This window comes from Ranitomeya variabilis, chromosome 5 (genome assembly GCF_051348905.1).
Source record: "Ranitomeya variabilis isolate aRanVar5 chromosome 5, aRanVar5.hap1, whole genome shotgun sequence".
In the NCBI taxonomy this organism is placed as follows: Eukaryota; Metazoa; Chordata; class Amphibia; order Anura; family Dendrobatidae; genus Ranitomeya; species Ranitomeya variabilis.
Genome location: NC_135236.1, coordinates 381,702,767 through 381,721,577, shown reverse-complemented (window position 1 = coordinate 381,721,577; position 18,811 = coordinate 381,702,767). Strand labels below are relative to the sequence as shown.

Below are 18,811 nucleotides of genomic sequence, written 5' to 3'. Positions count from 1 at the left end.
CTGTAGTGATGGAAGAAAACCAAATACAATAAAAAAGATACAGAAATAGGCCAAGTTCTCCAAGACACTGGAACCAATCTATTAGATTATCTTTTTAAATAAAATATTTTTTTATTCATATTAGAATTTTTTTTTTTTTAAATGACAACTTTACAAACATAAAACTGAACACAATCCCCATCCCCTCCCCCCTAACATACAGCACTTTTACTTTGATAAATATATGTAATTATCCGCAGTTCTGCATCAAACAGAAATAATTTTACATGAATAAATAATTAGATTCTACATCAGATTAATAACGTATATCTTATATTCGGTAATGACAGTAATTAAAATAAACCTAAGCGAAATCTCTGCAGTTCTCTAGACACCAATCCATGAGGCCCACAATTTATCAAGCTTAGAGATGGCTCCCCTTTTTAGGCAGATGCATCTATGCAGGTTTAGCAGCCAATTCATTTTAATAATAAATACTGGGATCGTGGGCGTCTGATCTGATACCCAATTCTCAGCTATTAATTTCCTATCCAAATAAAGCATACGTGACACTGCTATCTTTCCATGTTCAAATCCTTGACATATCCCAATATATATACAAAGGGTCAGGGATCAATCTATCACATTATTAATTAAAAAACATCAATTTTATTAACATTATAGGGAACTGTCATATCGCTATTAACCTCCAGATATGGGGTTAATCTGCAGATATTAATAGTGCTTCAATGCTGTCCGCCTGATTTACAGAAAGTGCGGCTACCTGGAGAAAACTAACTTTACTTCTCCCTGGAGCTGCCATCTGTCAGTCAGAGGTGTGCCCGGGGGGCAGACAGTCACCGCTAACAGCACCACTCATTATTTGGCGAGTGCTGGCTGTATGCTACTTTGGTCGGCAGCTCACTCTGCACAAATACACTTCAGAGCAAGTTGTCAGTCAACGTTTGAGGTGTGCTTACAATGTTGTGAGTATGGCTGTAGCCACTCCGGGCACACCTCTATGACGAGAAGCCGGCAGATCCCGTAAAGAATTAACGTCATTTTCTCCCAGTAGCCGCGCTGGGTGGCCAGACAACACTGTTACACAACCTGCAGATTAACCGTATTGCCCTGATAAACAAGACAGGCGTTTCTCATACAAGTCATGAGGGGGAGGCGTTGAGTGTGAGGTGCCCGATTCCTTGAGAGGCACATGCCACTTAATGAATCAGGGGAGGCAGAAAGTGGTGTTGCGCATGCCACAAGTCTTACACCTGTCAGTGATTTGTGGTGTAATGTACGCCATCGCTTGTCATGAATTTGACAAATGAGGGTTGTCACGCCCAGTCAAGCCTCTGTCCTATGAAAAATGGTGTAAAAACACACAAAGTCCCAAAGCTTTTACACCATACTCAAAAAGGCGTAGAAGCTTTTGATGAATCGGGGCCTATATCTTTAGGTTAATAGCATTTGGGGACATGACATGTTCTCTTTATAGGGAGTCTGTCAGCAAAAAAACAAAAAAAACCCCCTGTATTTACCTGCAGCCACAGTAGTAATCTGCAGGTGAATACAGTTTTAAACATGTTCAGCAGTTTAATTGGAAATGCAGCTACAGGGAGAAACACCAAGGTTACTTACTGGTAGCCGGTTTTTCCGGAACCCATGACGGCACACCTGAGAGAGGGGATCCGCCCAGTCAGGACAGGAAACCCTACTGAAAATAAAAGGGCGGTACCTCTCTGTCGCTTCAGTTGGTTTTCAGAGCATGAGAGGCCCCCCTGGTTAGTACACATGGCAATCCAACACCACATTATATTAAATAAAAACACCCAAAACAATAGTGCACACCGAAGGGGTGATAAAGGGGGGGAATATACGGGTGCCGTCATGGGTTCCGGAAAAACCGGCTACCAGTAAGTAACCTTGGTGTTTTCCCTTCCCCCATGACGGCACACCAGAGAGACTTTTGTAGAAAGAAAAACCCTTAGGGAGGGACCACCGCTTGGAGTACCCTTCTACCAAAGGTTAGGTCAGCAGAGGAGGAAAGGTCTAGCCGGTAGTGTTTGAAAAAAGTTGAGGGTGAGGACCAGGTAGCGGCCTTGCAAATTTGGTCAATCGATACCTCAGCTTTCTCTGCCCAGGAGGTAGCCACAGCCCTGGTGGAGTGAGCCTTGATGCCGTCAGGAACCGGAGTGCCACTTGCAGAATAGGACAGACTAATGGCCTCCCTGATCCATCTAGCAATGGTACTTTTAGCTACCCCACATCCCTTTTTACTACCTTGAAAGGCTACGAATAGGGTTTGATCTTTCCTCCACTGACTAGTCATGGTTATATATTGTAACATGGATCTCCTTACATCTAGCATATGGAACTTTTGTTCCCCCGGATTTTTAGGATTATTACAAAATGATGGTAACGTAATCTCCTGACTCCTATGAAATTTTTGGACTACCTTGGGGAGATACGCTGGATCTGGTCTCAAGATTATCCTGTCATCAAAAACCTGAGTGTAAGGAGGGCATATTGATAGAGCTTGTAAATCACCTACTCTACGGGCCGATGTTAGAGCTACTAGTAGGACCGTTTTCAGGGTGAGTAATTTAGGTGATAATTCCTGCAAAGGCTCAAAAGGATCTTTGGTTAAAGCCTCCAAGACTAGATTTAGATCCCAAGGAGGGATTTTGGGAATAATAACTGGTCTAGACCTGCCACAGGATTTTATAAATCATGAAACCCATCTATTAGATGCTAGGTTGCAATTATATAGGGCCCCTAAGGCTGAAACTTGAACCTTAAGGGTGCTACTTGCTAACCCTAGCTGCAAGCCTGCTTGTAGAAATTCTAGGATGGGACCCACTGGAGCTACATCCCCTAACGGCTCACCTAAGAAATCTAAACACTTCTTCCAGGTCCTACCGTAGATTCTAGACGTTATAGGCTTTCTGCTTTTTAATAGGGTGGAGACTAACCCTGGTGAGAATCCTTGGCGACTTAGTAGCGCCCTCTCAAAAGCCAGGCTGCCAGATGGAAGCCCTTCACCTGAGAGTGGGTCACTGGTCCCTGGGTTAACAAGTCCGGCACATCTGGCAGAATCCATGGGTCTGTTATCGACATTTGCCTTAGAAGGGAGAACCATGGTCTTCTTGGCCAGAATGGAGCCATGAGTATTATTTTCGCTCGGTCTTCTCTGATTTTCCGGACTACTGTTGGAATCATCACTATCGGGGGAAATGCGTAAGCCAGAGAGAATTTCCACGGTATTAGTAGGGCATCTACTGCGAAAGGATGTTCGTTTGGGTTCAGTGAGCAAAATTTTTTCACTTTTTTGTTGTGTGAGGTGGCAAACAAGTCTATCTCTGGTGTACCCCAGGCCTGTATTATTTGTTGGAATATCTCGGGATTCAGGGACCATTCCCCTTGACTCAGAACTCTGCGGCTCAGAAAATCTGCCTGTAAGTTTTCTACCCCTCTTATGTGTAGAGCTGATAGGGAAGATAGGTGTTCTTCTGCCCAATGAAATAGTGAGTTTGACACCTCCATGAGGTTCCAAGACCTCGTCCCCCCCTGGTGATTGATATAGGCCACTACTGCTCGATTGTCCGTCATGACTCGAGCATGGCGGCCCTGGGGTCGGGGAAGAAAATGTTTCAAGGACTTTACTACTGCCAATAGTTCTTTTACGTTTGAGCCATAGCTCTTTTCTTGGGGGGACCAAGTTCCTTGAATTGAATGGGATCTTAAGTGAGCTCCCCAACCTATGTTGCTTGCGTCGGTCGTGATGATGTCCTCGACCGGTTTCTGCCATTGGACTCCCATAGTGAGATGTTCCTCTATGGTCCACCATTTTAAGGAATTTCTTACATCCTGAGGAAGACAAACTTCCTTCCAAATGCCCTCTTAACAGTCTTTGGGCTGACAGAACTTCCCACTGCAGTTGTCTCAGCTGGAATTGTGCCCATCCTACCGCCGGAATGCAGGACGTTAACGAGCCTAGTAGGGACATCGCTTTCCTTAGGGTCATCGCTGGTTGATGTATCGCTGCAGTGGTTAAATTGATTATTTTGGTTACTTTGTTCTCCGGGAGGAGGCAGAGTTGACGTTCTGAATCTAGTATCAGGCCCAGGAAGGACTGTACCTTTACAGGAACTAACTTCGATTTGGGGACATTTATTAACCAACCGAGCTCTATTAGAGTTGATATCACTACCATTATCTGATGGGAGCAATCGGCCTCTGTCTTCCCTATCACAAGAAAATCGTCCAAGTAGGGGACAATTACAATATTCCGGGAACGGAGATATGACATTACCTCTGCCATCACCTTGGTGAAAACCCTGGGAGCAGTAGATAGGCCGAATGGAAGGGCTGTGTATTGGTAATGTTTCACTTGGTTCTGTATGTAGAGTGCCACTCTCAAGTATCTCCAGTATTTGCGATGTATTGGAATATGGTAATATGCGTCCTTTAAGTCTATTACTGCCATGAAGCAGTGAGGAAACAGAAGTTTTGTGGTTGTGTTGATGGACTCCATCTTGAAGGAGTGATTGTCTATTGAAAGGTTGAGCTTTCTTAGGTTGATTATGGTCCTCCAAGAGCCATCGGGTTTTTGTATTAGAAAGAGGGGGGGAGTAAAACCCCCTTCCCAACTCCTGAATCGGGACTTCTTGCAAGACATTCTTTTGAATCAGTCCGAGGACTTCCGTTTCTAGGGCTAATTGTTCCTGCCAGGCTTTCCTCCGGGGGGTTATTACAAAATTGTGCCTGGGTGGACAGATAAATTTTATTTTTAGGCCTTCTTTTATGATATTTAAAACCCAGATACTCGGGGAGATGTTTATCCAGGCTGGATAGAAGAGGGAGAGCCTTCCTCCAACATCTGATGTAATGTCATTGGGGGGACTTTTTGGCAGATGTAGAGGGCCCTTTGAACATATAGCCTGATTTCCTTTTATCTTTGAAGTCCCAATTTCTCCTATCTCCTGGAGGTCGGCCTCTGTCAAATCTCCTCCGAAAAAAGGTTTTCGGATCTTTCGGGAAGGTTGGAAAGGCTTTTTTTTTGTCTCCTGCCTGTTCCAAAATCTCCTCTAACTTTTCCCCAAAGAGGAGTTGACCATCACATGGGATGGAACATAGCCTATGTTTGGATGGCAAATCTCCCGGACAACCTTTAAGCCATGCCATAGGGCTCTTCTGGCCGCATTGGACAGGCCCGCTGCTCTAGCTGTTAATCTCGCGAAGTCCACAGAGGAATCCGCCAGAAATGCTGCTGCCCCTTGAACTAGGGATATATTTGCAAGAATGTCATTCCTAGGGACTTTATCCCTTAGCTGATTTTCTATCTGTTGTAACCAGACCATAAGAGCGCGAGCTGTACATGTCCCAGCTATAGCCGGTTTCAAGCCCCCTGCCGCTGCTTCCCAGATGTGCCTCAAAAACCCATCTGCTTTTTTGTCCAGTGGATCTTTTAGGACCCCTGAATCTTCTAAGGGAAGGGATGATTTTTTCAGAGATTTGGCTACCGCACCATCAATCTTAGGGATTTTCTCCCAGGATTCGGAGTCTTTTTCTTCAAAAGGATATCTCCTTTTAGATGAAGAAGGTAAGGTACCCATTTTTTCGGGTTTTTTCCATTCTTTTTCGATCAATGCTTTAATTTTTGCATTGACCGGAAATGTCCGTTTTCTTTTTTCCTCTAAACCGCCAAACATGACATCCTCAAGTGACCTAGGTGTCTTTTCCTCTTTAAGTCCCATTGCAGTTCTGACTGCTTTGACTAACTTTTGTACATCCTCAGTTGGGAATCACGGGCGACCCCCTGTATCACTATCTGAGGAGGAATCTGAGGACTGGATAGAGGCGGAGGAGGTAGAGGGAGAACGGGATGATTTTTGACTCTCCTGTTTCTGAGAGGCCTCCGAATCCGTAGACACTTTACGGCTCTTCCTCCCTGATTTTTTACGGGCCAGTTTTAGGGAGTTTTTAATTTCTGCCTGAATTATGGCCTTGAGGCTAGTGGCGAAATTAGGAGTCTCATCCTGTATGGTTTTTTGAATGCAGTCAGAGCAGAGGTCCTTCTGCCACTGAACTGCAAGCGGGGCTTTACAAAGGGCACATTCGCGGTTCTTTGTTTTGCCGCTAGATTTCCTCGGGCCCTAGTGATCAAACAGAAAAAATGGACCCTGTTACCATAAGGGTGACATTCACGAAGATCACTCACCACCGCCGTCAGTCAAGGGTACCGGTTTTGGAGGCTGGACAGATGCACGTGCAGTGTCCCTTCTGGACGCTGAAGAGTCTTGCCGGACAGGACGGCTGCTGCTCCTACCACTTGAGCGACTGCTCCGGTGCTGGTGGCTCGGGAAGGCATCTGGCGAGAGCTCCTGACGCTGCTGCTGTGATGGCGGCGGCTGCTGCTGCTGCTCTGATTGTCCCACTTCCATGCTGAAGTTTTTGGACATGAGCGCGTCTTTTGTGGTCAGACACCCATTTATGGGGGACCATTGCACTCCCCGCCTCCTCCGGTGCCCAATGGTGGCCCCTCCCCTCCTTTGCCGCGCCGCCGGAGTCTTTTTTCCACCGGCCGGCGTTTCTTCATGGGTGCCGCCATCTTGGATCCGGCGCCCGCCCCCGACGTCACGCGGGCACGCCCATTCCCAGCGTGCCTTGCGCGTGACGTCAGACGGGCGACCCGGAAGCGGCCGCCGCACCTGGATGTCGGCAGAGGGAGGAGGGCAGCGTGGCAGCCACGGAAGGAGCTGGGTCCGACCGTGCTGCACCAACGCCCGCTCGGACGCAGAGACCCCGGGGGACCTGCGGACGGCGCTTCCAGGCTCCCGAACACCGACGCACAGGCGCCGCCTGCTCTTCCACGCCGGGACGGGACCTGGGTGAGTGGAATCACCGCCGTGTTCAGCACGAGGGTCCCTGTCAGGACAGGAAACCCAACTGAAGCGACAGAGAGGTACCGCCCTTTTATTTTCAGTAGGGTTTCCTGTCCTGGCTGGGCGGATCCCCTCTCTCAGGTGTGCCGTCATGGGGGAAGGGAAAAATTAAGGTCTATCCCGGGCTGCGACTAGTCAGTGCTGTAATCATTCCTCCTGATAAGTGATTGACAGCCTGCTCTGTATACACGCACTGCCGAGATGGGGGCATGATTACAGCACGCTCCTTGTGAAGTGCGCGCTGTTTGCAGCCCCAGCTCCGCTCCGATTACTAGAAATAAGCAGCTGCAGGGAGAATATCGCTTACTTTTCTCCCTGCAGTCACTCCTCCAATTACAATGCCACATATGCTAACCATTTATATGTAGGATTACCACTGAAACTGTTTATACATTTTCTTTTATTTAGTTCCGGTCATCACCATTGTTTATTTATTTTCATGACGTTCACGCACCAGTTTCCCAGTTATTATTTCTAAATTAACGTCTCTTTACATATTTGCTTTTTATGTGCAACACTAAGGCACAATATTGTACATTATAGCAGGTATTATGTACATAAAGGTCTATAGAAATATGTATAGTTTTCATCTATCTACATGTAACAGTAACTTACTACAACTAACCTTAGTAAAATAGGACTCCACTTGATTTGCAGCCAAACCATTCCCGACTGTATTAAGTAAACCTCCAGTAAGTCCCAAACTCCTATTAAATGGCAGACTGCTGGTGAGGCGGGCAAGGTGACCCGTGTCTACTACAGGACTGGCACCCATGCTTCCACTCAGAAAAGTACTTGCAATTAACGACTTGCTTCTTTGCCTCTCATTAAGAAGTTTGCTGTTGGCTTCTGCGAGTCTTTCATTAGCTCTACAAAAATAAAAGGAGGCCGTTAATGTTTGATGTGAAAAGTTCAAATTTCTAACACTTTGATATCATTTACCTTTCTAGTTTTGATGCTAATGATTTTCTCGACTTTTGTTCTTCTGCATACAAGTCCTTAAATCTGTTTAACTCCTGCTTAGTGGAGTCTTGCTCGCTCGTGTTTTCTAGTTGAGCATGCTTGAGCCTGTGGAGCTCGGATTCTAAGTCTTGAATCCTATGTTCCATCTGACCCCTGACAGAAGCATCATTTTCAGCTCTCATTTGTTCTAGCTTGTCTTGTGAGGCTGCATGTGCCTGTAAACGAAGAAACGATAATTAGAAACTACTTTAAAAGAGCTGAAAGTTACCGGTGGTGAACATCTCGGAGACTCTAATTTGCCTTTGACATGACACATAAGAGACACTTCAAATACAGATGTTTATGTCCAGTTAGGACAGCGAGAACAGAGCCACTATAATGTTCGGAACCACTGATGGGGTTAAAATCAATCACAAATGTTCTTAAAGGCTATGGACATCGTCAACAATTAAAAAAAATATTTTTGTTAGTGGTTTCCTTTAGTTAATAAAATTTAACTAAGTTTCAGTCTGCAATGTTCATGTCGTCAATCTGATACACAATTTACAGCCTGATCCAAGTCTTATATTTTTTTCTTGTGGGAGAGTCACTCTCTGTAATACAGGCTGGAAATGAGCTTTGTGTTAATCAAAGTGCTGTTGGCTATACTTGCTTTCATGTGTCAGCACAGCTCTAACACTGTACTTTAAAGGGAACTTGTCACCATATTTGACCAATCTAAACTATTAATATAGGAAAGAAATCCTACATGTATTCCTCATATCAGATGCCTTGTTGTTGAGAAATCATCTTTTATCACTTTATAAGTTATTATCCCCCTCTACTCCTCCTTGGTCAGGCCTTATCTGGAATACTGTGTCTAGTTCTGGGCATAACATTTAAAAAAAAAAGACATTGAAAAACTGGAGCAAATTCAGAGAAGAACTACCAGGAAGTATATTCTACAAGGAACGGTTAAATGATCTGGGAATTTTTAGCTTGCAAAAAAGAAGGCTAAGAGAAGACACAATAGCAGTCTACAAATATCTGAAGGGATGTTACAGTGTAGAGGGATCATTATTATTCTCATTTGCACATGGAAACACAAGAAGCAATGGAATGAAACTGAAAAGGAGAAGATACAGATTGAATATGAGAAAAAACTTTTTGACAGAGGATGATCGATGAGTGGAACAGGCTGCCACGAGAGGTGGTGAGTTCTCGTTCGATGGAAGTCTTCAAACAGAGGCTGGACAGACATCTGTCTGAGAAGGTTTAGTAAATCCTGCATTGAGCGGGGGGTTGGGCACGATGACGGCTTAAGAGAGTTGATCCTACTGACAGATTCCATTCACTCTCGATATGCCTTCCCCCTCTTGTTCTTGTCCTGTTTCCTGTGCTATGTTCTTTGAGACACTCTATCCTCTGCAGATCGGTATTGTGAGATAGCGCTTACTGCATGTGTTGGGGGACACTCCCTTAGCAACAGGATTCAGTCACACAGGCACGATTTTCTCTACTAGGCTACTTTCACACTTGCGTCTTCTGGTGTACGTCGCAATGTGTCGTTTTGGAGAAAAAAACGCATCCTGCAAAGTTGCCTGCAGGATGCGTTTTTTCTCCATACACTTGCATTAGCGACGCATGACCACACGTCGCATCCGTCGTGCGACGGATGCATCGTGTTTTGGCGGCCGCGACGCACAAAAAAACGTTCAATGTAACGTTTTTTTTGTCCCTCGGTTCCGCTTTTTTCGACCGCGAATGCGCGGCCGGAACTCCGCCCCCTCCTCCCGCCTCATCACACTGTGCAGCGGATGCGTCGTAAGACTGCATCCGCCGACCACGTTGTGCTAAATTTAGCACAACGTCCGTCGGGCCGACGGTTTGCGACGGCCCCGTACCGACGGATGTGTGAAAGAAGCCTTAAACAGTCCGTGCAGTTTATTATGCAGTCATAAACCGGGTCAAGCACAGTTCATTATATACTTCATGGAACACAATAGGCACCAACAAAAGACATTAAGTTGCAGCTTTATCTTAGATACTTCATATACGGCTTTAACTTAGAGTTCAAACACTACACCCTCCAGTCCTCTTTGACTAGTTCCCAGGGGATGTCCGTACGCCGTATCAATGTCTCTACTCATATAGCGCAAACTACATTGGTTCGCTCTCTCTAAACACACCGGACCTCACTTCGTCCAGTTACAGAGGGACACCACACAGTACATTAACTGACTCCGTCAGTGCACACAGTTCCCCATACTCTGGGTTACCTTCCAAGAGCTCCTGCTCCACACGCTGACTCCTGTCAGTACTCTCTCTCACAGGGAAGCTGCCTAACTGGGATCACCGTCCCAGACAATGCTTTGCTCACCAGGCCACCTGACAGTCCAGATCCTCAGACGGGCTGTAGCTCCCCCAATGCACTGCCATCACAGACTCTGCATACATGCCTTTCCATGTGCTCTTCAGGAATTCCTACTCCCAGGATCTTCCAACACAGGTTGTGCTATTCAGGAAGTCCTACTTCCAGGATCTTCCAACAAAGGCCTCTCAGTGCGCTATTCAGGGATCCGATCCTACTCTCAGGATCTCCCAACACACAAGTCTTCAGGTCCACGGCCTCTCAGTGCGCTATTCAGGGATCTGGTCCACACACAGGACCTCCCAACACCCAAGCCTTCCAGGATCTACACACTCTCTCCCATGTGACCACACCATGGTCACATTATGTACTTGTAACCACTCCCATAGATGGGAGGTGTGTGTGGTTAGTCAGACCCGTCCAGCTCTCCAACTAACCCTGCAAGCCTCCCTTTACAACTATACAAATACTTGTTGGACTACAGGTCCCAGAACAACAACATTATTGGCTTACAGCGCAGACTCCCTCTGCGACACATACCGGCCATTTGAACAGAGAGAGAAGATATGCAAACCAATGGGATCAACCTTAAATAATCAATTTTATTGTACCAAAATCATAATCCATAAACAGAGCCAGGCATAACATGTACTCCAGCCTAATATCAGGAGAAGATATATCATGGATCCTATCTTGTCCAAAACGGCATGTGTGCAAACAGATGGTAAACAAGTAAGAGCAGACCCCTGTAGAAAAATAATCAGGGAAATAAATATACTGCAATACTACAATGTGCTAGTTATTTAAATAAACATATGCATACACACGCCATATGGAAATACAAGAAATCAAGATCCAATGTCCTAAGGCATGAATAAGTGTCAGTCTATGAAAGAAATAAATAGGTGTAATTCCACAGCATTTGAAAAAACTGACCGTCACATCCAAACATAGACAAAGTGTGAACAGGTGCTGAACCTAGAGTCACCAACTCTTATACAGTCAAGCAAATAAGGCAGCACACTGCAGCGATGAAACATGCAAACATGAAAATTGAACTGCATTACTGCACTAGAAATATGAAAAATTAGAGCGTTTAGCGCATAAAAATGGCCAATTTTATGTGTACCTGGTAGCCACTTTACGGCATCTCTCGTATACCGGGTCCTACGCTTTCCTTTCCTCGCTGAGAATAAAGGTCTCCATCTGAATGGGTACCTATGAAAACCTCACACAGTCTATGTTTGGATGTGACGGTCAGTTTTTTCAAATGTATTATTTAGCCTTCTGACCGAGCACTCCGCCTCCTAGCCACAGGTGTTTTAATCGCAACAGGTCCATTACCCCTCCACAGAGAGAGAGAATGTTAGTCTAAGAAGAGGTTTTCATAGGTACCCATTCAGATGGAGACGTTTATTCTCAGCGAGGAGAGGAAAGGAAAGCGTAGGACCTGGTATACGAGACATGCCGTAAAGTGGCTACCAGGTAAAATGCGCTAAACGCTCTAATTTTTCATATTTCTAGTGCAGTAATGCAGTTCAATTTTCGTGTTTCATGTTTGCATGTTTCAGCACTGCAGTGTGCTGCCTTATTTGCTTGACTGTATAAGAGTTGGTGACTCTAGGTTCAGCACCTGTTCACACTTAGTCTATGTTTGGATGTGACGGTCATTTTTTTCAAATGTATTATTTAGCCTTCTGACCGAGCACTCCGCCTCCTAGCCACAGGTGTTTTAATCGCAACAGGTCCATTACCCCTCCACAGAGAGAGAGAATGTTAGTCTAAGAAGAGGTTTTCACAGGTACCCAATCAGATGGAGACGTTTATTCTCAGCGAGGAAAGGAAAGCGTAGGACCTGGTATACGAGAGATGCCGTAAAGTGGCTACCAGGTACACATAAAATTGGCCATTTTTATGCGCTAAACGCTCTCATTTTTCATATTTCTAGTGCAGTAATGCAGTTCAATTTTCGTGTTTCAGGTTTGCATGTTTCAGCGCTGCAGTGTGCTGCCTTATTTGCTTGACTGTAATTCCACAGCAGTTATGGAAGTTACCCAGTCCTGTCCCTCGGGAAAAAAAGAGCCCTGAACCAAGGGACAGGACTGGGTAACTTACCTCCATAACTGCATAACAAGATAGGATCCATGATATATCTTCTCCTGATATTAAGCTGGAGTACATGTAATTTATCATAGTACTCAGGGGGTCAGTTGGCAGCAAACAATAGGATTTATATTTGACTAAGATTGTGTATTCGCATACTCAGCACTTTTTGGTAATCTTTCCTGTTTTACATTTGTTGTGAAGTATTAGCTTCCTTTTTCCCCTCGGGTTAAATTCTTTATAGTCTATTTTGCCATACCATTGCTTTAAATGTTTTTAAATGTATGTCTTGCCTGGCTCTGTTTATGGATTATGACTTTTGTACAATAAAATTGATTATTTAAGGTTAATCCCATTGGTTTGCATATCTTCTCTCTCTGTTCAGTAATTATTTATATGCAATGGTTGATCCCTAGTTTTTGTATTGGAGTGGTGCCCGCTTTTCTTTCTCTCTATATTTACCAGCCATTTACAATAATGCCAGTCACTATCTCATTATCACCATTACAGTTACATCTCCATGGGTATCCTGAGGAGCACGCACAGCGCCCCCTAGCTCAGCATGGGTCACTGCATCACAATATATAACCGCCTCCACCAATTTTCAGCAATCAGTAAGGCCATGTTCACATGGTTAGTACTTCACATCAGTGTATGTAAGCCATACCAGGAGTGGGTAATAAATACAGAAGTGGTGACGTGTTTCTATTATACTATTCCTCTGATTGTTCCTCACCTGGTTTTGGATTACAGATACTGATGTAAAATACTGATCAAATACTTAATGTGTGAGTGTGGCCTAATACTAAAAAAAGGGAGGAGGGAGCAGAAAGCAGCCAGAAGTAGATGCAGAAGCCTTTGAAGGATTTGTAAGATTTCTGCAAATTAGCAAGTCCAGGAAAAGACGAGCTCTTGCTTCATCCATAAAAAAGGTTTTTATTCCAATAAAGACAAAATCAGGAACAGTACACACTGCAGTACTCCATAAGGCATAGAAGGAAAGCATAAAAAGATACGGCAAAGTGTCCTTTGTGGTCCTTAATCACTGCCTAAATGTTTACCCGAGATCACACAACTATATGCAATCCCAGTCTGCCTGACTGATTAGCCTGTATGTGTGTATGGATAAAAAACAAATGAAAAATACACACAAGTGACTATATAAATATAACACAAAACAATGTATATACAATAAAACAACTCAAACAAAGCTATCACACCATTAATAATGCAAAATTAAATCAGGACCTTCTGACCCCAATGCCTCAAATCCCTTTTATGTGTCCAGGCACTTTTTGCAGACACATACGGGTAATTTATTGCACATTTCTTCCTTTGTCATTCAGAGGTTTAACAGGGAAGTTTGGGGGGAAGCGGACATAAATATCCCCTTCTACTAATACATGGCACAAAACCACTTGACAATGACACACAGAGACCTGTAGTGCATGCCACCAGGCTGTGAGTTTTAATATTTTAAAAACAGACTTCGATCTGGCACTAATTCATTTGTTTACTATGAGAATAAGAACTAATAGGTAGGTAGCTGGTACCTACCTGCCTGTTCTGCCCGCCTCTGATCTCTGCCAGCTCAGAACTGTCACAGACCGCCCCTGCGGCTTTTGCTGCCATCACATTGACAGAGCAACTACTTCTCTTCTCCACTGCTCGATTAACAAGATGTCACTGTTGATGTCATACGACCAATTGCCTAACTGCGGGAAGCCGGCTTCAACCAGTAGAACAGGCTGGTAGTTGGCAACTGCCTGCCTATTCTTAGGTATAAAAAATAAAATAGTCCCAGATAAACCCTTAAATTGAGTTATCTGGGGTTTTAAGATTGATGGATAGACCATTAATCTTAATTAGTGGTCAGGCTCTTGGCACACTCGCCAATCAGATGTTTGAAGGTGGCTGTGTTCTCTTTGTTTACCAGACGTATCAGCATACTTTTACTAACATCAGTGTCTGGCATTACATTTCTCTATGATATTGTCCTTTTAAACTTAATGGGACTTAGCTGTGTTACCAGACTAACTAAAAGTATGGAGCTGTGTATCATAGACAATGAAGAGGGTGCAGGACCTGCAGGAATGGCATAGTTCCATCAAACGGCTGATCACCATGAGTGCCGAGAGTTGGACCCCAACTATCTAAAAAAAGATGGCCAAACCTAAGGTTCGGTCATCAATTTGATGTAAGGATTACTCCTTTAATATAAATACACAAAGTCATCCACCATACATTCTTACATGATGTAAATGGGGCATAATTTGTTACAGATATCCAACTCATTGTATAAACAGCGAAATATATAGAAATCGTACCTGTAGAAAGAGATTGACCTCCTCAAGCTGTTGTCGTAACTCTTGCCTGCCCCTCTCATCTACTTGTTTTTTATACATGTCGAGGTTACTTTGACTCGTCTTGTTTGAGTCAAACCATCTTTTAATTTCAGCCAGCTCTTCCTTTTGTTGTCTTTCTAACCGTTCAATATTCCTGTATAACTTCTTGTTCGTAGACACTTCTTCTTGCAAGTCACGGTTTGTAGATTCTAATTCTGTATATCTGCGGGATTCTCTTTCCATTTGTGAAGACAGTTCGTCTATCTGGGTTGTTCAAGGAATTTGGAAGACCAAGGTCAGACAAGCTAAAAACTTCATACTAAACTTTATTTTTGAGCAACATTTTACTGTATGTATGTATGCATGTATGTGCTGCTAGGAATGTGGCCAACAAGAGCGCTTCCAGTAGTAACTTGCAAAATTTTAAGTGCAGCTAGAATGAATGAATGCTTACAAAGTGGCAAGTGCAGGGATATAATAAATGGGCTTTTCTTACTAACATATAGCAAGAATAGACAATGTTACATATCACTGTTTTTAAATTACAAACCTTTTCTTTCATCTTTAAAACTTCACTGTCTGTTTCATAGTTTCTGGATCCTCCTTTCACACTACTTCGTTGTTCAGGTCCTTCGTAGTCTTTCAGTCTCTTCTTTGCAGTTTTTAGAAGTTTCTTTAGCCTGCTCAGCACAATATAATAAAAGTATATATAAATAACCACATTTAAACAATAAGTATAAAAGAAAATGAAATTGAGAAATATTTTAGAAATGTGTAATGTTCCATATAATAATTCAAAAATATATTAGGTGTAGCTGCAGTCTAAGGCCATGTTCACATGTTGCTTTTTTGCTGCAGCCAAAACCTGCTCTTGGTAGTAAAAAAAAAAAAAAAGATGCAGACAAAAAGCAGGTCTTGCTGCGTTTTTCAGGATCCCAAAGCTCAGCTTTGCTACCACCATACAAGCAAGAACAATACAAAGTATTCAGCCACCAATGCAATACATATGTGAAACCATAAAACATTTTTTGAAAAAAAAAAACCGGCAATTTGATCAAATTACTTAGTGAAAAAAGGTTTTTACGTCTGAAAAAATAGTGACTATTCAGAACAAGAAAAGGTTACGAAAAAATACACAATTGCAAATGTAAAAAGAGCGGGTGTGGGGGTTTGAATTGGCCAGGCATTGTTTAATTTAACAATATATCACTAATTTAATTAAACCTTACTAATATGTGAGGAGACCAAGACATTATGGTTTAAATTTGGGAAAATTACAAAAATTAATGGGTTTGACATCCTGCTGTAACTGCGCTTTTTTCACCAAAAACTGCTGGCAACTAGTGATGAGCGAGTATGCTCGTTACTCGGGTTTCTCCGAGCACACTTGGGTGGTCTCCGAGTATTTTGGCGTGCTCGGAGATTTCGTTTATGTCGACACAGCTGCATGATTTGAGGCTGCTAGACAGCTTGAGTACATGTGGGGATTGCCTGTTTGTTAGTTAAGCAACCCCCACATGTATTCAAGCTGTGTACTAGCCACAAATCATGCAGCTGCGTCAACATAAACTAAATCTCCGAGCACGCCAAAATACTCGGAGACCACCCAAGCGTGCTCGGAGAAAGCCGAGTAACGAGCACACTTGCTTATCACTACTGGCAAAGTTTTTGCTGCGTTTTTGCACTTACTCATTTTATGGCTGAAAAACAGCAAAGCTGCAAGAATTGACATGCTGCAGTTTTCAAAAACGCAACAGTTTTCCAATTCAGGCAGGAAAAGACACCACAACACATGTATGTGCATTACATTTCTGAAATCATAGCTCAATTACTAACACCAGGGCTTGATGTCAACTGTGTTTTGGACAATTCACAGCGGAGATCAACTCCAAGCCCCATTACCCCAATTGGCAACGCACCAGGGCAATCAGGAAGAGCGAAGGCGAAGCGTCACAATTGGAGGATCTAAAGTGATGGTGAAGCAGAAGTCCAGCGTGGGTGATATCCATAAAAAATAACTTTTATTCCATTTTCATTAAAAGCACATAAGTCCAAAATCCATCTTTATATCCAGAGACACAAAAACAGGTAATTCGTAATTCTTACCAATGACAGTCACAGGCCTAAAGTGCATTTATTATATCATACACGTTTCAACGGTCGTGCCACCTTAATCACTGTGATTAAGGCAGCACGACCATTGAAACACGTATGTTTTTAATGAAAATGGAATAAACGTTATTTTTTACGGATATCACCCACGCTAGACTTCTGCTTCACCTTCATACTACTTGCAGCACTGCATGATCCACACAGTGGGACTGAGAGGAGGTGAGCTTAACTTTGTCCAATAAGCTCCGCAGGGTGCGATTTTACAGTATGTCAGGGGTTGAGCAATTGTATGTCTATATGTCTGTCGATCTATATCCATTATCTATCTCTATAGCATTCATTGCTATCCAAAAATGCTAGAAAAACGCTGGTGAAGAAATGCATGAACAACGCATTAAAAATGCAGCAAATACATGCTTTTTTGCTGCTGAGTTTTTTCTGCCAAGAGATTCAGAAAAGGTGCAGAAATGTCTGCATCCAAATACGCAATGTGTACACATACCCTTACAGTTAGAGCAGTCAGACTGCGGAGTGCCCTACCACAAGAGGTAGTAATGGCAGACAATATATTAGCATTTAAAAAAGGGTTGGATGCTTTTCTCACACCAAATGCATTGTAGGTTATACATAATCTAGTGATAGAGAATGGATAGAACTTAATGGACCCAAGTCTTTTCTTCAACCTATATAACTATATTTAACTATGTTCAGAACCTGGTGAAAAGTAGACAATGCAGTATAATAACTAGTGTTGGAGGGCTAATGCTTATCTTAATTTACAGGTTTCCTAACAAACTCAGCACTTTCATAACTGTATATATGGTATCTGACCCTTTAAATGGTGCTATGCATTGGGAAGATTTCCAGATATAAACGTCGCACAGAAGGCTGCGACACATGACATTGTAGACGTATAGAGGCATATGTCATCACAGCGTGCCATTGTAAACACAAACAAAAAATGCACACGAAAATACAAAGTATATCCAGTATATTCTCTTTCTGCCAAAAAGAAGCAGGACACTCACCAGAGTTTTGTAACTTTATATTTCACCAGCAGTATAACGCCATACAGGGGGGAGAAGGCACAACCCGCCCTACGTGGCGTTATTTGCGGTTATGATGTCCAATTGTACCTCCAAAGTTTGTCAAGGGTATCCTCAATTTTTCCAAGCATTGTACAGTGTATCTAAAGCTTGTGTCTTGGATTGGGACTTTTCCTTGGCTCACGAGTCTTTCGTATATCCAGTGCATGTGGAGACAAATATTTACCAGCCTTCATGGTAACTAGAACCCTACGGATACATTTCAAGTATACACTGGGGGATTTTTCCAGATTATATATCAAATGTAAGGCTTAATATGCTATATGCACTAAGCCATAGTTTATTTATACCTAGATTATAGGTTTTTTTTTTACAATACACAAAAATGTTACACCATTAATACCAAGCTAATTTGCTCAACTAAGGTGATATAAAGCAGTCAGATCCTGAATCAACTTTTGAAAGCAGAATTCCTGATAATGGCCAATAGGACACAATACGCATTGTAATTCTCCTAGGCTGAAGGTCTATTTTGATGCAATTCCATGGGAAGTAGTCAATATTAGATCTTAAAGGGAACCCATCAGTATTCATACATCTCAAACCACGGGCAGTAGGAATCACAGCCCGGATGTGCTCCAGCGTTTCAGGGAACACATAGTTTGAAGAGCTGGCCTGGAACCCTGCCCAGCTCCAGGTGATTGACATATCTCCTATGTACACATAATAAAGAGTCCAGTCAATCAACTAGAGAGGTGTGGGGAAAATCCGGCCAGGGTCTGCACTGGACTGATCACGTCCCTGACTACGATTTCCAGCCAACTCTTCAAGCTCTATTTTTCCACCAATATAAAATGGTTGACCATCTGTTCATCTTCATATTGTAACTGTTCATCTCTTGCTTTTCACACAACCCTTCTTACTAGTGATGATCGAGTGTACTCCTTGCTGGGGTTTCCCAGAGCA

General features: G+C 43.2%; 1 protein-coding gene across 8 annotated transcripts in view; it reads right to left on the bottom strand.

Moving 5' to 3' along the window:
- Positions 1–18,811, bottom strand: part of ANKRD26 (ankyrin repeat domain containing 26) — a 154,984-nt gene that overhangs the window by 9,117 nt on the left and 127,056 nt on the right. For all 8 annotated transcript variants that reach the window (XM_077264993.1, XM_077264995.1, XM_077264997.1 and 5 more), the window contains 4 exons: positions 15,238–15,367; positions 14,670–14,951; positions 7,869–8,104; positions 7,552–7,795 (listed from right to left, as the gene is read on the bottom strand). In XM_077264993.1, coding sequence (XP_077121108.1) covers positions 7,552–7,795; positions 7,869–8,104; positions 14,670–14,951; positions 15,238–15,367 — 892 coding nt within the window. The remainder of the gene's footprint in view (positions 1–7,551; positions 7,796–7,868; positions 8,105–14,669; positions 14,952–15,237; positions 15,368–18,811) is intronic.